Source organism: Spermophilus citellus (genome assembly GCF_964194105.1).
Source record: "Spermophilus citellus genome assembly, chromosome: 2".
Classification (NCBI taxonomy): Eukaryota; Metazoa; Chordata; class Mammalia; order Rodentia; family Sciuridae; genus Spermophilus; species Spermophilus citellus.
The window spans coordinates 255,091,474-255,108,919 of NC_138183.1; the positions used below are offsets into that span (position 1 = coordinate 255,091,474).

The window sequence follows — 17,446 nt, forward strand, 5'->3', positions numbered from 1 at the left end:
TTAACTAATAACCTGGTTAACTTAAGATGCTAGGGAATGGTGATGGCTTGGGAAAGGAGCTGTGGACCCGGGCAGTTAAATGAGATCTGGACTGCTGGGGCTCATGCACTGACCAGGCTTGTAGGTAGGTGTTGGGATGTCCTGTGGCGGGTCCTGATTCTTTCTTGGCATGGATGGTTCCTCTGTCCCTCCAACGTAGTCCTAAGCTACAGTGTGAGCCAGTGTTCTTGGAGAGTTGGACCTGAACCAAGGCTGGTCACACTCTCCAGGATCAGTAGGTGGCCTGCCACCCTCAGCTTCCACCTCGCCTCTTCATGCTCTAGGGTTTATTTAACCACTATTGCTGATTGATCAGTTAGTTATCTAGCGGGCAGGCACTGGGAACCTTTCAGTCTCTTTGGTGATAGGTAGAAACTGTTCAGACTGAGGTTTTGTGAAGTGTGACCATACTCTAAGGCTCATGCCTTTGTCTTTCAAAGGAACCCAATGTGTGGTTACATTGTTATTTTGGCTATCGACTGTTTTCAGGTAAAAATTAGTAGTTCAATGTTGTATAGTTTTCTGTAAAAGTTCAAATGTTTTCCTGTGAAACTTTATTTTTAATTTGATTTAAAAGGAAATTAATTCATAAGTAGTAGTGTTGCAGGTAAAGGTGCGAGTTGGTGGAGTCTGCCAGGCTGGAGGGGGGCCTTCCCGTGTCTGCTGGAGTGTGTGTGTATCCTGTGTACCTCTTGGGCACGCGTGCGTCCTGGTACTAGCTGGCGAACAGGGAGAAAAGGAATGTTCTCACCTTTCTAGACAGAGTGAACTTCTTGGGAAGGTCTTAGCAGAACAGCAGGAATCCGACTGACCCTGATTGTGGTAGAGCTTTTAATTGAGCAGATAGAAGCTCAAATGTGAATTGGTTAAATTAGCCAATTGTAGCCCAGGTGAATTGTTTAGCATTCGTGGGGAGGGATGGAAGGATCTAGTTTGGAGTCCTAGATCCACATTGTGCCAGCCTGTGACCTTGGGCTAGGCCTTTTATCTTTTCCAGCCTCAGCTTCCTCACTTAAACTGAGGGGGTCCCTCCTTGGTAGAGCTGATGTGAGTGTAGAACGCTTGAAGTGCCTGGAACGGCAGCCCTTCGCTGGTCCATGCCTGTTGGAAATGGTAGGCGTGGCCTTACTGGACAGCATTGCTGGGTTGGCGAAGAGGCATCTGTTCATTAGACTGGCAGTGGTCGGTGCTTCCAGGATAGCAGGCTCCCTTTGGCAGTTAGTGTAATTGAGGGAGGGGGCTGTTGGGTGCATGTTAGGCACGGTGGCCAGCGTGTAAGTGGTGTCAGTGTGTAGGCAGCTTGGCAGGGTCAGGATCCCTTCATACTCTGACCCATAAATACTACCACAGCAATCCTGTTATTGCCGTATAAATTAAGAATAACTGTGGTGGAGAGTCTATTACACAAAGATGCTCACAGGGACCATTACCAAAAGTATGTCATGGGGCTGGGGTTGTGCTCAGTGGTAGAGCGCTCGCCTAGCATGTGTGAGGCCTAGGTTCCATCTCCAGTATAGCTTTGTGTGTGTGTGTGTGTGTGTGTGTGTGTGTGTGTGTAAAATCTCATAGAAAAACTTCACCTCAGTATGTAACAACTGGCAAATGGTGTGTTCGCTCAGATGTTTGGCATCAAACGCAATTATGAAGGTTGGTCTGTGTCACTCCTTGCATGTATAATGTGAGAAAAGGTGAACTGTCACTTTGGGAATCTTGTGATTGCAGCAGGTCCAGCAGAGGAGCATGCACTGAGAATAGAAGGGTGAGGTTGGCCCGTCTAGAGGGTAGGAGTTGGGATCCCATGAGGTGGGGCTAGACCTGACTACTGCTGTGGTGATGGTGTGGAGTGACCAGCCACCCTAGGGTTTGTTGCATTTTTTTTTCTTATTAATTTACCTTAATAAATAATTTTTTAAAAAACAATATAATCTGTAGTATATTTATGTTTTTTTTTCAAACAGTAAAAATCTAATTTAAAAGTGCAGTTGAGTTAAATGCAAAACAGTTGTAGGTCATATATTCTAATTGGAGCTGTTTGTCATGAGTACAGAAATTTCTTGCTGCGCTCTTTTCCAAAAGCTTGTGAGTGAGTGGTTTGGCTTTCTGTGCATCCTGGGAAGGAGATGGGCCAGGTTTCAGCTGGAGAAGTTCAGGCACGCAGGGTCCCCTCCGTCACGCTTGAGGAGCTTTGTTCAGGTTTAGTATACATTCAGGGCCCTTTCAGGCAGTGCATTTATATATTGGCTTGAATTTGTGAAAATTGGGCTTTGCAGCTTTTTCAGTATCAAGTTCTTCTATTTAAGAAAGCGTCTTATGTCCCATCTTTTAATACTCATGGGTAAAACGTTGTTCAGTTCTTCCATCTAGAGCTAATCATATTAAACATCCTATGAAAGTGAGATTCTGAGTGTGTTTTTTGTTGTTTTTGTTTTGCTCGTGGTGTTAATGGAACCCAGGGCCTTGAGCAGGCTAGGCAGTACACAATGTTACCTAGCAGGGCATCTTCAGTGTGGAAGTCAGAGGTGCAGAACTAGCAGATGAAATTAGAACATCGTGCTGTGCATTAATTTGAGAGCTAGTGTAAACACCAGTGAATGCTTTGAATTGGTCTGAAATAACTGGACTAGCATTATTATATTGTCATGGTGTGTTCACTCAGACGTTCCTGTTGTAAATTAGGATTAATTGTTCTTATCAAGAAGCTTGGTCTTTTTAGTGCCAGTAAGAGACATTTTATGAGTAAAATTTTCATATAATGAAATGCACATTTTTTTTTTCTAGTACTGGGAATTGAACCAGGGGTGCTTAACCCACTGAGTTACATCCCCTAGCCCTTTAAAGTTTTGTTTTTTAATTTTGAGACAAGGTCTTGCTGAGTTGTTTAGAGCCTAAGTTGCTGAGTCTGACTCTGAACTTGTGATCCTTCTGCCTCAGCCTCCCGAGCCACTGGGATTACAGGCATGTGCCACTGTACCTTTTGAAATGCACTTTTTTTTTTCTTCCCCGCAGTGCTGGAGATTGAACTCAGGGCTTTGCACATGCTAGGCAAGTGCTCTACCAGTGTGGAAGAGCACACTGAACAGATGTTTTTGTTTGTGAGTATAATTGTGACTCTCTTTGATTTGTAGGAATAAGAGCATTCAGATGGCAGATAACAGGTAAGCCTGAATGGACTTGTTCATCAGAATTTATAAAGCAAGTTCAGTGAGCAAGAGCCAGGGTGAGTGTCATTCAGTTCTAGAATAACATGTGAATGCACTCACTCTGTAGCTGATGGCTCATTTGCTTCTCATGGATCCGAGCAGGTGAAGAAATGCCTCAGACAGTTGTCAGGGGAGAGGTTGTAGGTTGCTCAGGGTGGGTTTGGGCTGTGTGTTTCTGCCTTCCTTGAGGAAGGCATGTCCGTGAAGAGCCTTAGCTCTCTTCCTGTGGAGCTGCATTGTTTTAGAGAGTCTGCTGGCTTTCAGAGCACTGTGGGGACTGTGTCCCACACGGGCAGGGCTGCTCTGCTGGGTGGCATGAGCAGAGGCCAGACAGGACAAAGTTGGTAGGGTTGGTTGGGTTTTGAGGGCTGGGAGCAGATTTTTAAGGAAAGAAACAACAGTTGTTGTAGAAACAACAACTAAGAAGCCCGAGCAAGGGCTGCAGGTTGGAACTCTGTGGGTGGGAGAAGGGTGCTGAGTGGTGGGCGTTTCCTTCAGGACAGGTAAGTCCCTGGGGTGATGGGATGCAGCGCGTTCATTCCCTGTCGTGTTCCCTGGTTCTGTGGCTGCAAACACTGCCTAATGTGTTGGAAAAAATGGGAGAAAAACTTATTCCTGTGGTTTGTTTTTGCAACTTTCTTGATGGTGATACTTTTTAAACACACTGTTTCAGTTTTTCAGATGGTGTGCCTCCAGATTCAGGGGAAGCTGCTAAGAATGCAGGTGGTCCAGGTCAGTCAGCTGCACCCGAAACGCAGTTGGAGGGCTCACCTGCAGGTGGGCAACCTCTTCCTCTGGAATATGTACTGTACTAACACCAGTGTGGGGTTTCAGTCTTGGAAGGGTTAGAAACATCAGTACGAGATGAACATCCGTACCTGGTTTAGAAGTGGCCGTGCAATAGGAAATTCAGACTCTGCACAAGTAAACCATAGCACAGCGCCCTCTGCTTACCTGCCCTCACTTAGGTGGGCTTCAGATACACATCTGTACCCTGCCTTTCCTTACCCTGCTTACTGTGAAGCAAGTTCCATGTGTCATTGTACCCGTGACTTCACAGGTGTGCTGACTTTCCCCATTAACAATCTTAATACAGATCCAGATCCACCTTTCACTGTCCAAAAGCAAGTTGTGGATATCTCCTGTTTTCTTAGTAATTGAATGTGATTCCTAAAATCTGGAATGTACTCTTAGAGACATGGTGCTGTTACCACAACCAGAAGCTCAGCGCCCACCCAGTGCCATCACCCAGGGTCTGTGCATATGTGTTTTCCTGTACTTCCACACCATGTCTGGGGCCTGCTGGAGAGTCACATTGGCGCTGGGTTGCATCTCTGCTCTGACATCGCCTCCCTGTGGCTGGCACCTAGCATGCTCTGCCCACACTTGTCCTGTAGCGTGCCCCATCTGGTTCTGTCCTGATGAGATCCAGGGTGAGCCTGTTGTCGAGAGCCACCCAGAGATGATGTGGTGCAGTACATCAGGTCAGGAGCCATGTGGTGCCAGTCTGGCCTCTGCTGGGGACCCTGCTGGCTTCTGTCATCGTGGTCCTTGGACCTTGCCTGCACTCACCGCTCCTCCTGATCGTCACGCCCGCTGACGGTCTTGCTGGATTGGAGAGGCTGGAGGCTGCCAAAGGGTGCTTTTCCTGTCCTGCTCCTGCACACCGTGGACGGAAGAGCCCCCTTCCCTGTACTGTGCTGTCGGCTCAGGGTGCTGTCATGTCTGCCCTTCCCTTGGTATGAGGTTGTCCTGTCTAACAAGTGGGTCTCTTTCAGCTGTCCTCTTGAAGTCCCCTGCGTTTTGAAACACCTCTGGTCTTGCAGCACAATGTGATATTCCATTTTACCTTGAGCTTTCCTTGTCCCCCCAGACCAGGAATCGCCATTTATCCAAGGAGCCCAGTTCCTTTTAGTTGGGAAAGATAACCTAGAAACCAGAAAATATATATTCAGAGTCGTTGTTTCTAGTCCATTTCAGATGACACATCTAGAGATGTGTTGTTGTTGTTGTTTTAATACTTTTTTAGTTGTAGTTGGACACAGTACCTGTATTTTATTTATTTATATGTGGTACTGTGGATCAAACCCAGGGCCTCGCACATGCTAGGCAAATGCTCTACCACTGAGCCACAACCCCAGCCCCAGGAGATGTGTTTTTATATGTGTGCAGTGTTTGACAGATTATGCATGTATGTGCAGTTTTCTGTATGCAAAATTACATTAAGTACACATGAATAATGTTTCGTGTTAGTGGTTGCATTAAAATTGAGTGGTGACACACCTGTAATCCCAGCAGCTTGGAAGGCTGAAACGAGTTTAAGGTCAGCCTCAGAAACTTAGGAAGACCCTAAGCAATTCAGTAAGGCCCTGTCTCAAAGTAAAAAACAAAGAGGGCTGGGGATGTGGCTCAGTGGTTAAGTGCCCCTGGGTTTTTGCCCCTTGATAACAACGATAACAACTAAATATTTAAATAGAGTAGTTGGTTGGTGTGTTTGACTTGCCCGCGTTCCATGATATATATTTCATGTATATCAGCATGAGTGCTCCCAAGTGTATACCTCCTCAAGTACAGGAGGGATTCCTTTATTAAGAGGGAAATTATTCACCAAGTCCTGTAGTCTGATGCCATGAGCCCGGTATTAATCCCACTCTGTGGTCAGAGCTGAGTGAAGGACACTTTCCACCCTGTGGGTGTCGTTTTATTCTGGGAATTTGGACTTGTGAATACCAATGGTGCAGTGTGGGACTGTGGGAGATGTCAGGGAGCAGGGTGGTGGGCAGTGTTCTGTGGAGGGTAGGGGTGAGAGCATAAGGGCCTGGGGCGGGGGAGCAGCAGGGCAGAGGACGCTGGCAGGCACACTGCCTAGACACAGGTCACACTCCTTTCCTCAGCTAGGTGAGCAGAGCACACGTGGATGGGTCCTGTTTTATTTGTGTCCCATCCCTGGTCTTGGCTTTTGGACACCACTGTGGGACTTGGGGAGGCTGCCAGGTAGCCAGAGATAGACTGAGCTTGACAATCGTGAGGGTGCAGCATATCTACAGCAAAGAATCAGACACCTCAGGGCATCCCTGGCTACACAAAAAAATATTGTGTGCTCCTAAAATAAAGTTTAACTAGCTGGGCATAGTAATACATCCGTAATCCCAGCAATTCTAGAGGCTGAGGCAGGAGGATCACAAATTTGGGGTCAGCCTGAGCAACTTAGCAAGACCCCGTCTTAAAACGAAACAAGAGTTGGGTGCAGCTGAGTAGTAGAGCATCTACCTGGCATGAGCAAGGCCCTAGCACTGCCAAGGAAAAGTCTGACTTTTCAGAATGTGTTTTTAGGAAGTCACTTGCTATGTTTAGAAATTAGTAGCTTCACAAAACTAAGTCAATCTGCGTAGGAGATTTCTGTCCTTGGCTGTTCTGTGTGGGTGTGTTTTAAATACTTTTGGTCTTTTTTCTGACTCTTGATAGAAAAGCTCACAGATCAGGTGATGCAGAACCCACAAGTCCTGGCAGCTCTGCAGGAGCGACTTGATAGCGTCTCTCACACTCCTTCCAGCTACATCGAAACGTAAGTGTGCTACTGGTAAGACTTCAAGCCACAGGATGGAGTTGAAGAGACCTTTTCCACTGCCCCAGAATGGGGATAAGAGTGCAAACCTGGCCTAGAAGAGCCAGGTCCAAAGATGGGTGTCCTACCCTGTGGTTGGACACTCATGGGTGCAGGTGGAGTTGTCTGCTAGGAAGTGCGCAGTGCCACCCTGTGGCGGTGTGGAGAACTTCAACCATCACTGGCAGCAGAATGTTGTCTGGCTTCCCCCACCAAGCCTGTGGCTGCTTGTGTTGCACAGTGTGAGTGATAAGAAGCCTCCCTGTCTGCCTTCTGCAAGCAGTGAGCCTCCCATCAGGCCAGGGTTTGACCTCACAGGATGTCCCACCCTGTATATCAGCTCCTACTTAGGGCTCATTGATGCCCCCAGGGCTGTAATGGAGGGGACACTGGGGTTTGCTTTGTCCATTTGGAGGGTTCTCTGGGGATTACTTGGTGGGTAAGGCTTGCTTTGGTTTGGTTGATCTGGCTTGGTTTTTGATAGGGTATTGAACCAAGAGCCTCGTGTGTAGTGGTCAAGGTTTTCCCAGGGTGTTTCTTAGAGACAGAATTAGAGATAGACCTGAGTGGGTATGCCGTCCAGCTCTCTGACTGTGGAAACTGAGCAAGCAGGTGTCTTTCATTCCCTGACAGGAGGTGCAGGCCTGGGGACAAGGTTCTCTGGGCACAGAATTGGTTCCACACTGGCCTGGTGCATGAGGGTGCGAATGTGCTCCCTCCAGTGCTGGCTGACACTGGAAGATCGGGTTCGGGAACCAGTCTGTTCCTCTCGGTTGTGACTAAGCACTTTACTTTAAATAAATGATTGTCCTGGGTCCATAAAAAGCTTTTATTAATTTATAGGGCTGCTTCATACAAACGTAAAACAAGCAAACAACAGCAACAAAAAGGGACCTAGAACAAAACAGGCAAAAAGCTCTTCCTTAGGGCTGGGGCTCGGGCTCAGAGGTAGAGCGCTCAACTAGCATGCATGAGGCACTGGGTTCAATCCTCAGCACCATGTAAATATAAAATAAAGATTATATCCACCTAAAACTAAAAAAATAAATATTAAAATTCTTAGTTAATCTGGTTGAAAGAAGAGCTTGCCCTGTTGGTGAGTTCTCAAGGACCTGCATGTGGTACCAGATAGTCGTGGACAGCATGACCCATGCCATTCTGAGTCCTGATCAGGTTCTCTTGTGCCAATTTTCTGTTTGGGGTTTTGTTTAGAAGTCCTTCAAGCAGCTGGCCCAGGGGCTCTACCACTGAGCCACATGCCTGGCCCTGTTTTGTACTTTATTTACTTAGATATAGGGTCTCACTGAGTAGCTTAGCACCTCGCCATTGCTGAGTCTGACTTTGAACTCATGATCCTTCTATCTTTGGTTATTTCCTCCCAAGCCTCGGGGATTATAGGCGTGTGCCACCATAGCTGGCCCTTTTTATTTTGAGACTCACTGAGGGTCTCACTGAGTTGTTAAGGGCCTCGCTACATTGCGAGAGCTGACCTCAAACTTTCAGTCCTCCTGGCTCAGCCCCGGGGGTAGCTGGGATTAAAGGTGTGCACCATCACGCCCAGTTTGTTAGTTGTCACAATAGTGATGTTCCCTGCACTGTCCTGGGTGAATATCTGGTTATTTCCTTAGGAAGAATTCTTAGTGGTATGATTATTGCACCGGTGAACATGTCCAGAGTTCCCATCAGCCCCTAAGAAAGATGAGTCTGCAGGCTTTCGTGCCCTTGGCCTCCTCAAACCTAGGGGTGGTGTTGTGTTAACCACTAATTTTGCTAAGGAAAACTGCTTCCAGATGGTACGTGTTTGGGGTTTTCTCATGAGGTCGAACCTTCCTGTGGGACAGTTTTCTTTTGTGAATTGTCTTTTCCGCTTCTTCTCTCTGGGCCATTGTGTGCTTCTCTTAGTGGCTTTGGGAGCTCTTGTCGGTAGCAGGGGTGCGAGGGTTGCTGTGCTGAGGCTGAGAAGGCTCCCCACTCCCTCTCCTAGCTTGCCCAGGGCCGTCAAGAGGAGAATCAACGCGCTGAAGCAGCTCCAGGTGAGGTGTGCACACATAGAGGCCAAGTTCTACGAGGAGGTGCACGACCTGGAGAGGAAGTACGCAGCCCTGTACCAGCCTCTGTTCGACAAGGTGGGCAGCGCTGGGGGGCGGCCTCTGCCTGGGGCGTGGGGACCCTCGTCTGGGAGACGTGGTGCAGACATTCTTCTGGCTCTAGAGTTTCCGAGTCGCCTCAGGTTCTAAGGGGTTTTGTCTTCACACAGAGGAGAGAATTCATCACTGGTGATGTGGAGCCGACAGACGCAGAGTCAGAGTGGCACAGTGAAAATGAAGAGGACGACAAGTTGGCTGTAAGGTTTTGGGAAAAAATGAGTGGGTGGACTATGTGTTCTGTAAGAAACAACAACGTTTCCATGAGCTTTTTTTTTTAGTTATAGGTGGACAAATATCTTTATGTGGTGCTGAGGATTGAACCCAGTGCCTCATGCATACTAGGCGAGCACTCTACCTCTGAGCCACAACCCCAGCCCCTGATTTGATGGTTTTAAATCATCAGTAAAGCTTTTTCCAGAGAAAAGCGCTCCTAGCAACAGGTGCTTCTTCCCCCTCAGGTTGGGCACTTGGGTCCCTGTGGCGAGCGAGGCACAGCTCCTTTCGGTGTCTCTGAGGCACTGTGTTGGTATAAAGGATTGGGTGAGCCAGGAGCAGTCACACCCCAGTGAAGGTCATGGTCCAGAGAAAGCGGGGGTCAGCAGGGGTGCCACACACCTGTGTCCCTAGTCCCTTGAAAGCTGAGGGTGTGGGGGGAGACCTCGTGGAATACCCACCGCCAAGTGCAGCGCAACCTGACAGTGTTTTCCTTTTGTGGTGCTGGGGGTGGGACCCAGACTCGACCTGTTAGGCAGTCGCCCTGCCCCTGGGCCACACCCCATGCACATCAGCCTGATTTCACACTCACAACGCAAGTAGGTTTATCTTATAGCATTATGCTTTTTTAAAATGTGTGTCAGTTTTGGTAGCCATCTATAGTTTGGTCTTTTGGAAATGGGCAGAGCCTGGCCTGGTTGGAACTCTGACTGTGGGTGAGAGTCCATTCCTTAGAACCCAGGACACCCTGCCTTTGCCAGCTGGGAAGCCCTGCGAGGCTGTTCTGAGCCAGCCAGCCCTGTGACCAGGAACCTCCCTCCGTGTTCCTTTTCCCTGGGGCCATGTTGTTCCAAGACCCCCATCCACGCTGCCAGGTGCCTCTGGTCACCACCCCGATGTTTGCCCAGTACTTGCTTATCCACATGTGTAGCTGGGCAATTTCTCTATGCTAAAGGTACTGCTGCATGCAGTAAAGGTTTGTTTTTCTTACTTCAACTCCCCTGCCTTGCACCCCATTTTAAATAGATGTGGGTTCAGTCTGCTGGCATTTGCCACCTCTGGCTTTTCCCCCACTGTGACATTGTGTCATGGGTGCTTCTGGATATAGTGGCTTGAGTGATTTTTTTTCCCTCCATGGTGTGGAGACACCAAGTCGGAAGGAAGAAGTTTCAGGTAGAAGCTTTGTATAGTACTAAAATTTCGCTCCACTAAGCCTTCAGGCCAATTGCTAATTTGTTTTTGTGACAACTATTCTGTTTTGCATCTTTATGGTTTAGGGAGACATGAAAAACAAAGTAGTTATAGCTGAGAAACCAGCAGCAGAAGAGCCAAATCCCAGAGGAATCCCGGAGTTCTGGTTCACCATCTTCAGAAACGTGGACATGCTCAGTGAGCTGGTGCAGGTGAGCCGCTGCTGCCTGGTGGCTGGGAGGTGCTTTCCCTGGGCAGGCGTTTGGGCAGCAGCCCCGTCCCTGCCTTGAAGCTCTGGGGGCAAGGCTGGCAGTGCAGGCGGAGTCTCACCCTCCTGGGGCCACACATCGCCCTTAGAGCCTGTTCACGGGTGGGGGCTGCTCATGGGCTGTGAGCAGCAGCAGCTGAGGACAGGACCCTAGTGGGCGGGTCAGCCAGCTGGAGGAGGGCTTTGAGTGTCTACGTGTCTCCTCCTCCTCGGGGTGCTGTTGGAAGGGCCTTGTGCCCCTCGCTGCATACGTGCAAAACAAGCTGCTGGTATGTTCTGACAATTGCCATTGAAAAGTCTCTTTTTAACAAAAAGGAGTAGCCAACCTTTCTGTGTCCCACTCACCCACCTTCCTGTAACTGGAGAAGTGGTGTGTGACTTTCCTGGAAGTGAGTCACAGAGTTCTGCCCTAGCCTCATTGACTGACCTGCTGCACGGTCACAGAAACTGCACACAGACATCCAGGATGGCACAGCTTGACCCACAGGGCTGGTACTTCTGCCAGGGCACAGCCACCTTGTACCCTGCCCGGAGTTTTTTGGTCCTGAGTGGTGACTTTGAGGGTCCCTTGTTGCAGTCTTTACTGCCTGCCTTGTGATGGTCCTGCCTGGCTTGCCTTCACTCACGCCACACCTGGGAAAGGGTGAGAAGAGCAGCTGCTTTCTCACTCCAGGCCTGGGAGGCATCTGAAGTAGAGGAGCCTTGGTTTTCCTGATCCAAGCTTCCTTTTGGTATGAAAAGATGAGATTAACGAAAACTGGACCATACTTTGTAAAGCCTGCTCTACGGGACAGGGTTTGGAAAGATGCAATCTCTACCAGCTACATTTTTACCAATGTTCGACCCATCTGGCAACTTTTGAAACTACTTATAGCATCATTAATGCCTCTCATGCTGTCCCCAAATCAGTGAGGTGACTTTCTTGGTGCTTTTAATTTGTGCTGGTTGTTTTGTGGTCCTGGGGATGGAACTCAGGGCCTCGCGTTTTGCCACTGAGCCACACCCCAGCCCTGGTGGTATAAGAAGCTAATGTATTCCAAGGATTATAAAAACCCCATTGACGGGCTGGGGCTGTGGCTCGGTGGTAGAGCACTTGCTTATAGCACATGTGAGGCCCTGGGTTCGATTCCCGGCACCACATGCAAATAAGAAAATAGAACCAAAGATCCACCAGCAACGTAGAAAACTGACAGCAGGGGTAGCGCAGTCCCACCTCGTGAGGCTGAGGCAGGACGATCACGAGTTCCATTCAGACTGAGTGATTGTGCGAAACCCTGTCTCGAGATAAACTAAAAAGAGCTGGGATGTGGCTGGGTGGTAAAGCACCCCCGGATGTGACCCCCCATTACCAAAGGGAAGAGCACCACATCAGGGGAGCAGAAAGAGGAAAGGCGGGTTGTGGGTCTGGTCAGGGTGGGGCCTGCACGCTTGGCCAGGCACAGCGAGGTGAGGCTCTGACAGGGAGTGGGAGATCTGGCCGCCATCCTCTGTGTGTGGCAGCGTCACGTGGTGTTAGGGACCTGAGGGCAATTACGCTGCAGCGGCAGGTGTCTGCTGCGCAGGGGTGGAGGCAGTTCTTACTTCCTGTGTGGAGAGGGAGGTCACTTGTCCTGTTCCTCTTGATTCTCGTGCAGTCTCTAGGTGGGGCTGCCTGGTGTCCTTTAATTCTGTGCTGGGGCATCTCTAGGGTCGAGTGCTGCAGATGGGCTAGGCCCTGGGCCTGTCGGGTTCCCTGCTCACGGGTCCCTGGTGGCTGAGGAGGAGAGCATAGCTGAAGTGTTCGGGTTGAGGACAGTAGTGCTCGTGCCGTGGTGGAGCTGGGGCTGTTCACATGGCAGTGGCACAGCAAGCCCAGTCCTGTCTGCTCTGGCCCTGAGGAACGGCCTTCCTTTCCGAATCACGTGAGCAGAGTGGGTTTAGCGACCTGCTAGGTTTCTTATTACTGTGTCTGGCTTTTGCCAGCATCTTTTCTGTGCTATCACCAGAACTTAAAGTTGGGAAGTCGGCAGTTACCAGATTGACTTCCTAAATGTCAGTGGAACCTGCAGGCTCTGGGCCCACGGGCTTCAGGGTGAAGTGGCTCTGGTGGCGCACACCCCTTGACACACGCGTGAGCATTGCAGCTGGCCATGGCCGTAGTTTGCTTTTTTCATGGACTCATAAAATGATGGGTTAGGTGAGCTCTGAGGTGAGATGACGGTCACTCGTAAAGGGTGCACAGTCACATGAGTTCTAAGTTCTTGCAGGTTGGACAGTGGGCACACTTTGTGCTGTGGATTTGGGATCTTTACTGCCACAGATGGGAAAGTGGCCACCAGTGTGGGTTGGTGGCACTATTTCTCTGTGTGTGGTGGCAGGTGGCACAGGAGAGCAGGCAGGTACCAGAGGTAGTCTTACAGCCAGCATTGATGGTCACTGTTTTGCCAGCCAGAGATAGATGGCACATGGTTCTTGGCATATGTTGTTGCCATCACTGTTGGGAAACAGGTGGGGCCAGCTCCTGGAGGTGGGTCCTGGGGCAGGATCCAGGTGGCCAGCCACCCTCGGGTGTGCCCACTGCCCTACCCTGCACACCTTGGTTTAAAAGCCGATTGGAATTTTTTTCCCTGTTTTTCCTTAGGAATATGATGAACCAATCTTGAAACACCTGCAGGATATTAAAGTGAAGTTTTCCGACCCTGGCCAGCCTATGGTGAGTTCCAGCTGCGTTTCGGTTGGCTGTGGGGCCTGAAGTTGGGAGCTGGAGGTCCAGACCCTGTCGCCTGTTGCCAGGCAGCCCTGAGAGGGATGTTCCCCAGGGTCAGGCTTCATGCCTGTGCCCTCTGCGCCTCACTGAGCACTGGAGTTGGGTGAGTGGCAGCATGGCATGGGCCACGGCCTGCCCTGGGCATTGTGACACACAGCTCCTCAGAAACCTGTGGTAGAAGGACCCCTAGAGCAGGTTCAAGACCAGCCTGCGCAACATAAGGAGGCCTCATCTCGAAAGGGAAAGGATGGGAGGTGTGTCACCAAGAGGAGCGCCTGCGCGGAGGTCCCAGGTACTGAGGAGGGGCCTGTCAGGGTTCAGGCTCAACTGTAATGGCAGATGCGACTGAAGAATGCTTTCCTACTCTGGTGTCACAAGACATCTTTCTAGAATGACCGTCCCACAGGAGTGTCAGTGGGAGTGGGCCTGCCCCCTGCCGTCCCCTGGCCCTCCAGGTTGCACTGTTCGTAACCCTTCAGCCTGGCTGTGGCTGGCGGGTTCCATTCCAGTGCCACAGCATCTCCAGCAACACATGACTGACTGACCAGTGGCTTTCAGTTTCAGGTCTTGGAGACAGTGTTTTAGGAGGGGCTTTAGGTTAGGGATCTTCGGAGCCTGGGACCTGGGACTGGCTCTGTGGCCTGCTTGGCCTTCTGTGACTTCTCCCAGTCTGGTGTCCAGGGCGCCTGCAATTCTGAGGTTCTGTTTTCTTGCTCTTCTCTCTTGCCCATAGATCTTCCAGATGAAGTTGACATTTTCCCTCTGGGGCAGCCCCTTTTTCTCAGTGGACGTTTGCTTGGTGATTGCCGGGGTCCCTCTTCCTTTCTCAGCATCTTCTTGTCTTCCACCTCACATGGCTCTTAGACTAGAGCCTTGGTGTAGGCTTGTCACTTCCTCTTTCCCTCTTGTGTCCCTTGTTATAAAAGCCAGATGTGCTTCTTAGGGAGAACGTAGAAAGCAGAGTGTCCCCTTCTCAGCAGCTGTCCCCAGTTCTGCGTTTCCCCACGGCCTTTCCTTTAGAAGTCCTGTGCAGATCCAAGAAGGCAAAACCGCCTGACTCCAAGGGGGCCACCTGTGCAGAGGCGCAGGTCACTCCTGGCTGGGGAGCTTGTGTGGCTCTGGCCATCGGCTCTGTGTGACCTTCCCCAGGTGTGCCAGCCCTCCCCAGTCGGCCACGACTCACTTGCAGCTCCTTGGTGTGAGGAGGTGGAAGAGTGGCCCCCAGCTGCCTCTCTCCCTGCTGGGGGAAGTGGTCTGATTTTGGTTACGTTCTTTTGTTGGGGTGAGGCTGGCGGGTTGGGGTGGGTGGCATGCCAGGTTGTGGCAGGTCGTCAGGGCAGTCCGACCTTAGGTCTCTTTTCTCTTGATTAAGCAAGGGCAGCAGGGTCAGAAAAATTAGAAAATAGGAAGAAACGTGATATGGAGAAGTGACAAAAGGAAGTGAGGAGGAGAGGGAACACGGTTCCACCTGTGCACAAGTGCCAGTGGCTGGGACCAGAAGCAGCAGTGTGCTGGCATCTGAAGCAGCCTCCCTGACCACTGCTTGTTGCTAGCTGCCCTCTCTTACTGTGCTGGGAGTGGCACCCAGGGCGTGCGTGGTGTGTGCTGGGCAGCCCCCCAGCCCACTTTGCATTGCCCACCCTCACCGTGGGGTTTATTTTGAGCTCTTCTGGTCAGGAGGGTGTGTTTCCTCGGGGGCTGCGGTTCCTGCCACGGCTTCCCGTCTTCTCTCCCACTGACTACTTTGCCCTCACGTCCCGGTGAGCGGAAGTACTTAGGTCCAGCAGCTTGGCCAGGACCAGGCTCTGTTCTGATTGCTGTGGTGTGACATGTCACTGTGTCCAGCCAGATGGTTGCCTCAAGCAAGACAGAATTCCTGGAAATCTTGGATTAGGGTCAGGGAATGGGCTTTTTACTTAACATCTGGATCCTGCCCCATGTCCCTCCTGAGCCTGTGCACATCCTAGGAGTAAGCCCACTGTCCCGGAAAGTCCGTCTGCCCTGCGGTGTTTTTTGTACCCTTTACCCCCAGAGAAGGGCATCTCTGTTTTTCAGCTGTGTGGCTTGTGGGTGAGCTTTTCCTTTGGCTGGCTTGGCCTCACCCACACCTGTCTCTGTGCACACCTCTACTTGCTGTTCAGGGTGCCCGTTTCCTCCAGGTCTGCCAGGGCTTCCCGAATGGAGGGCCTGCTCTGTCCTCCTGCATCTTGGTGCTGCCCGCTTTCTCTGCCAGCCCACAGAACAGAGCCCTGTTGCCGGTGGGTAGACTTTACGTGGTGCTGACTCTGAGTTTCTGCTTCAGTCTTTTGTGTTAGAGTTCCACTTTGAGCCCAATGACTACTTCACCAACCCAGTCCTGACGAAAACGTACAAGATGAAGTCAGAGCCCGACAAGGCCGACCCCTTCTCCTTTGAAGGTCCTGAAATAGTGGACTGCGATGGGTAAGAAGAGGCGTTCCTGACTTTCCTTGAAACAAAAGCAGAAGGTAGTTTTGGAATGTTATGGCAAAAAGGTAGTAGGAATGATGTGCAAAGTCTCGTACTTGCTTAAACGCACAGGGTTGCGAGTGCGTGCAGATGCAGGGGGCGTGCAGGGTTTTGTGCCATCTGAATGCAGAGGGTTGGGTTCCCTCGACACCAACACTTGAACTTGTTTGGGAAGGGCAGGTACAGGGGTTGACCTCAGGGCGCTCTACCACTGAGCTACACTCCAGCCTTTTCTATATCTTATTTTGAAACAGAGTCTCACTAGGTTACCAAGGCCCCAACCTTGCAGTCTTCCTGTATCAGCCTCCCTAGCAGCTGCCATTTAGAAATGTGTGCTTCAGTTTAGCTAGGCTTGGTGGGTGGTTCATTCTTCAGAACCACCAAAAAAACAGAACAAAACAAACTGCATATGAGTGTTTTGTCGAATAAGTCAGTGCGGATCAGTATTGCTCTAGTGGTCTCTTTTGAAATTGGCAGCGTATCTGCTGTTTGCTTGGGTGATTTTCATCTCTGTAGACCACCAAGGACAGACTCTGACTTAGGAAATTGTTCTATTTTGAATTAACATGCTTATGCATTAGAAGCAAATATTTATTGTTGAAAATCTCCGTGTGTAAGTAGTTTGGGACTCTCTATTAAAATACCGCTAGGCTTGAAGGACTGGGTGATGAGGGCAAGGCCCTCATGCGGAAGGGCCTGGCCTTCCCAGATGTGCTCTTGCATAGATGACACTCAGCTGCTACTAGGGCCATGTGTGTCCAAGATGACAGAGAGGCAAAGGTGGGCACATCCCAGGCCCTGCGTTCCTCACTGGTTGTCCCTGTTGGTTGACTTAGGACTTTGAGTGCAGGTATATGAGCGTGACTCCACATGTGCTCTGGGCTCGGGTAGCAGTTGGCAGGCAGGGTCCTGCTGTCGTGCAGACCTGAGGAGGCCTCGACACAGAAAACACGCTTTCACGCTCCGTTTGGGACGCCTGGGGGATGGGTGCCCTCCTGCTTTCTGAAGTCGAAGCAGCAGGCAGGATTCCAGCCCTGGAGCCCATGTCGGCTCTCCTGAGTGGCACCACTCGATGGCCATCTCCCCTGCAGGTGCACCATTGACTGGAAGAAAGGAAGAAACGTCACTGTCAAGACCATAAAGAAGAAGCAGAAACACAAGGGGCGGGGCACTGTCAGGACCATCACTAAGCAAGTCCCCAACGAGTCATTTTTCAACTTCTTCAATCCTCTGAAAGGTCTGTTGGCAGGGCTGCTGGCTCTGTCCTGCACACGGTGTTGTGTGGCTGTGTGACGCGGAGTATTCCCAACTGTCTCTGCAGGGAATGGCGGCCGCACCCCGAGTCGCGCTGGTGCCCAGGCGAGAGGCAGGGTCTGCGGCGGTGGAGTAGGAGTGTCAGCCGCAGGGGAAGAATAGGCCTTTTCTTACATCTGCGTAGCTAGTCCCAGCCAGGAACCTATAGCTGTACTTCAGGGAAGCCAAAGGGGCACCTGCTCCGCGGCTGTTCCTCTGCTGCTTCCTGGGCACCCCTGGGGAGCCAGAGGTCACTCT

General features: G+C 50.6%; 1 protein-coding gene across 8 annotated transcripts in view; it reads left to right on the top strand.

Annotated features, from left to right (window-relative positions):
• Positions 1-17,446, top strand: part of NAP1L4 (nucleosome assembly protein 1 like 4) — a 31,384-nt gene that overhangs the window by 4,315 nt on the left and 9,623 nt on the right. For 4 of the 8 annotated variants that reach the window (XM_081280896.1, XM_081280899.1, XM_081280897.1 and 1 more), the window contains exons 2-10: positions 3,165-3,194; positions 3,913-3,971; positions 6,705-6,804; positions 8,828-8,969; positions 9,101-9,187; positions 10,481-10,606; positions 13,283-13,354; positions 15,711-15,850; positions 16,987-17,132. In XM_081280896.1, the coding sequence (XP_081137022.1) occupies positions 3,181-3,194; positions 3,913-3,971; positions 6,705-6,804; positions 8,828-8,969; positions 9,101-9,187; positions 10,481-10,606; positions 13,283-13,354; positions 15,711-15,850; positions 16,987-17,132 (886 nt within the window). In that variant the 5' untranslated portion in view covers positions 3,165-3,180. Of the gene's footprint in view, positions 1-3,164; positions 3,195-3,912; positions 4,017-6,704; positions 6,805-8,827; positions 8,970-9,100; positions 9,188-10,480; positions 10,607-13,282; positions 13,355-15,710; positions 15,851-16,986; positions 17,133-17,446 lie in introns of all 8 variants that reach the window. The other 4 variants (XM_081280894.1, XM_081280898.1, XM_081280895.1 and 1 more) reach the window with 1 other exon arrangement.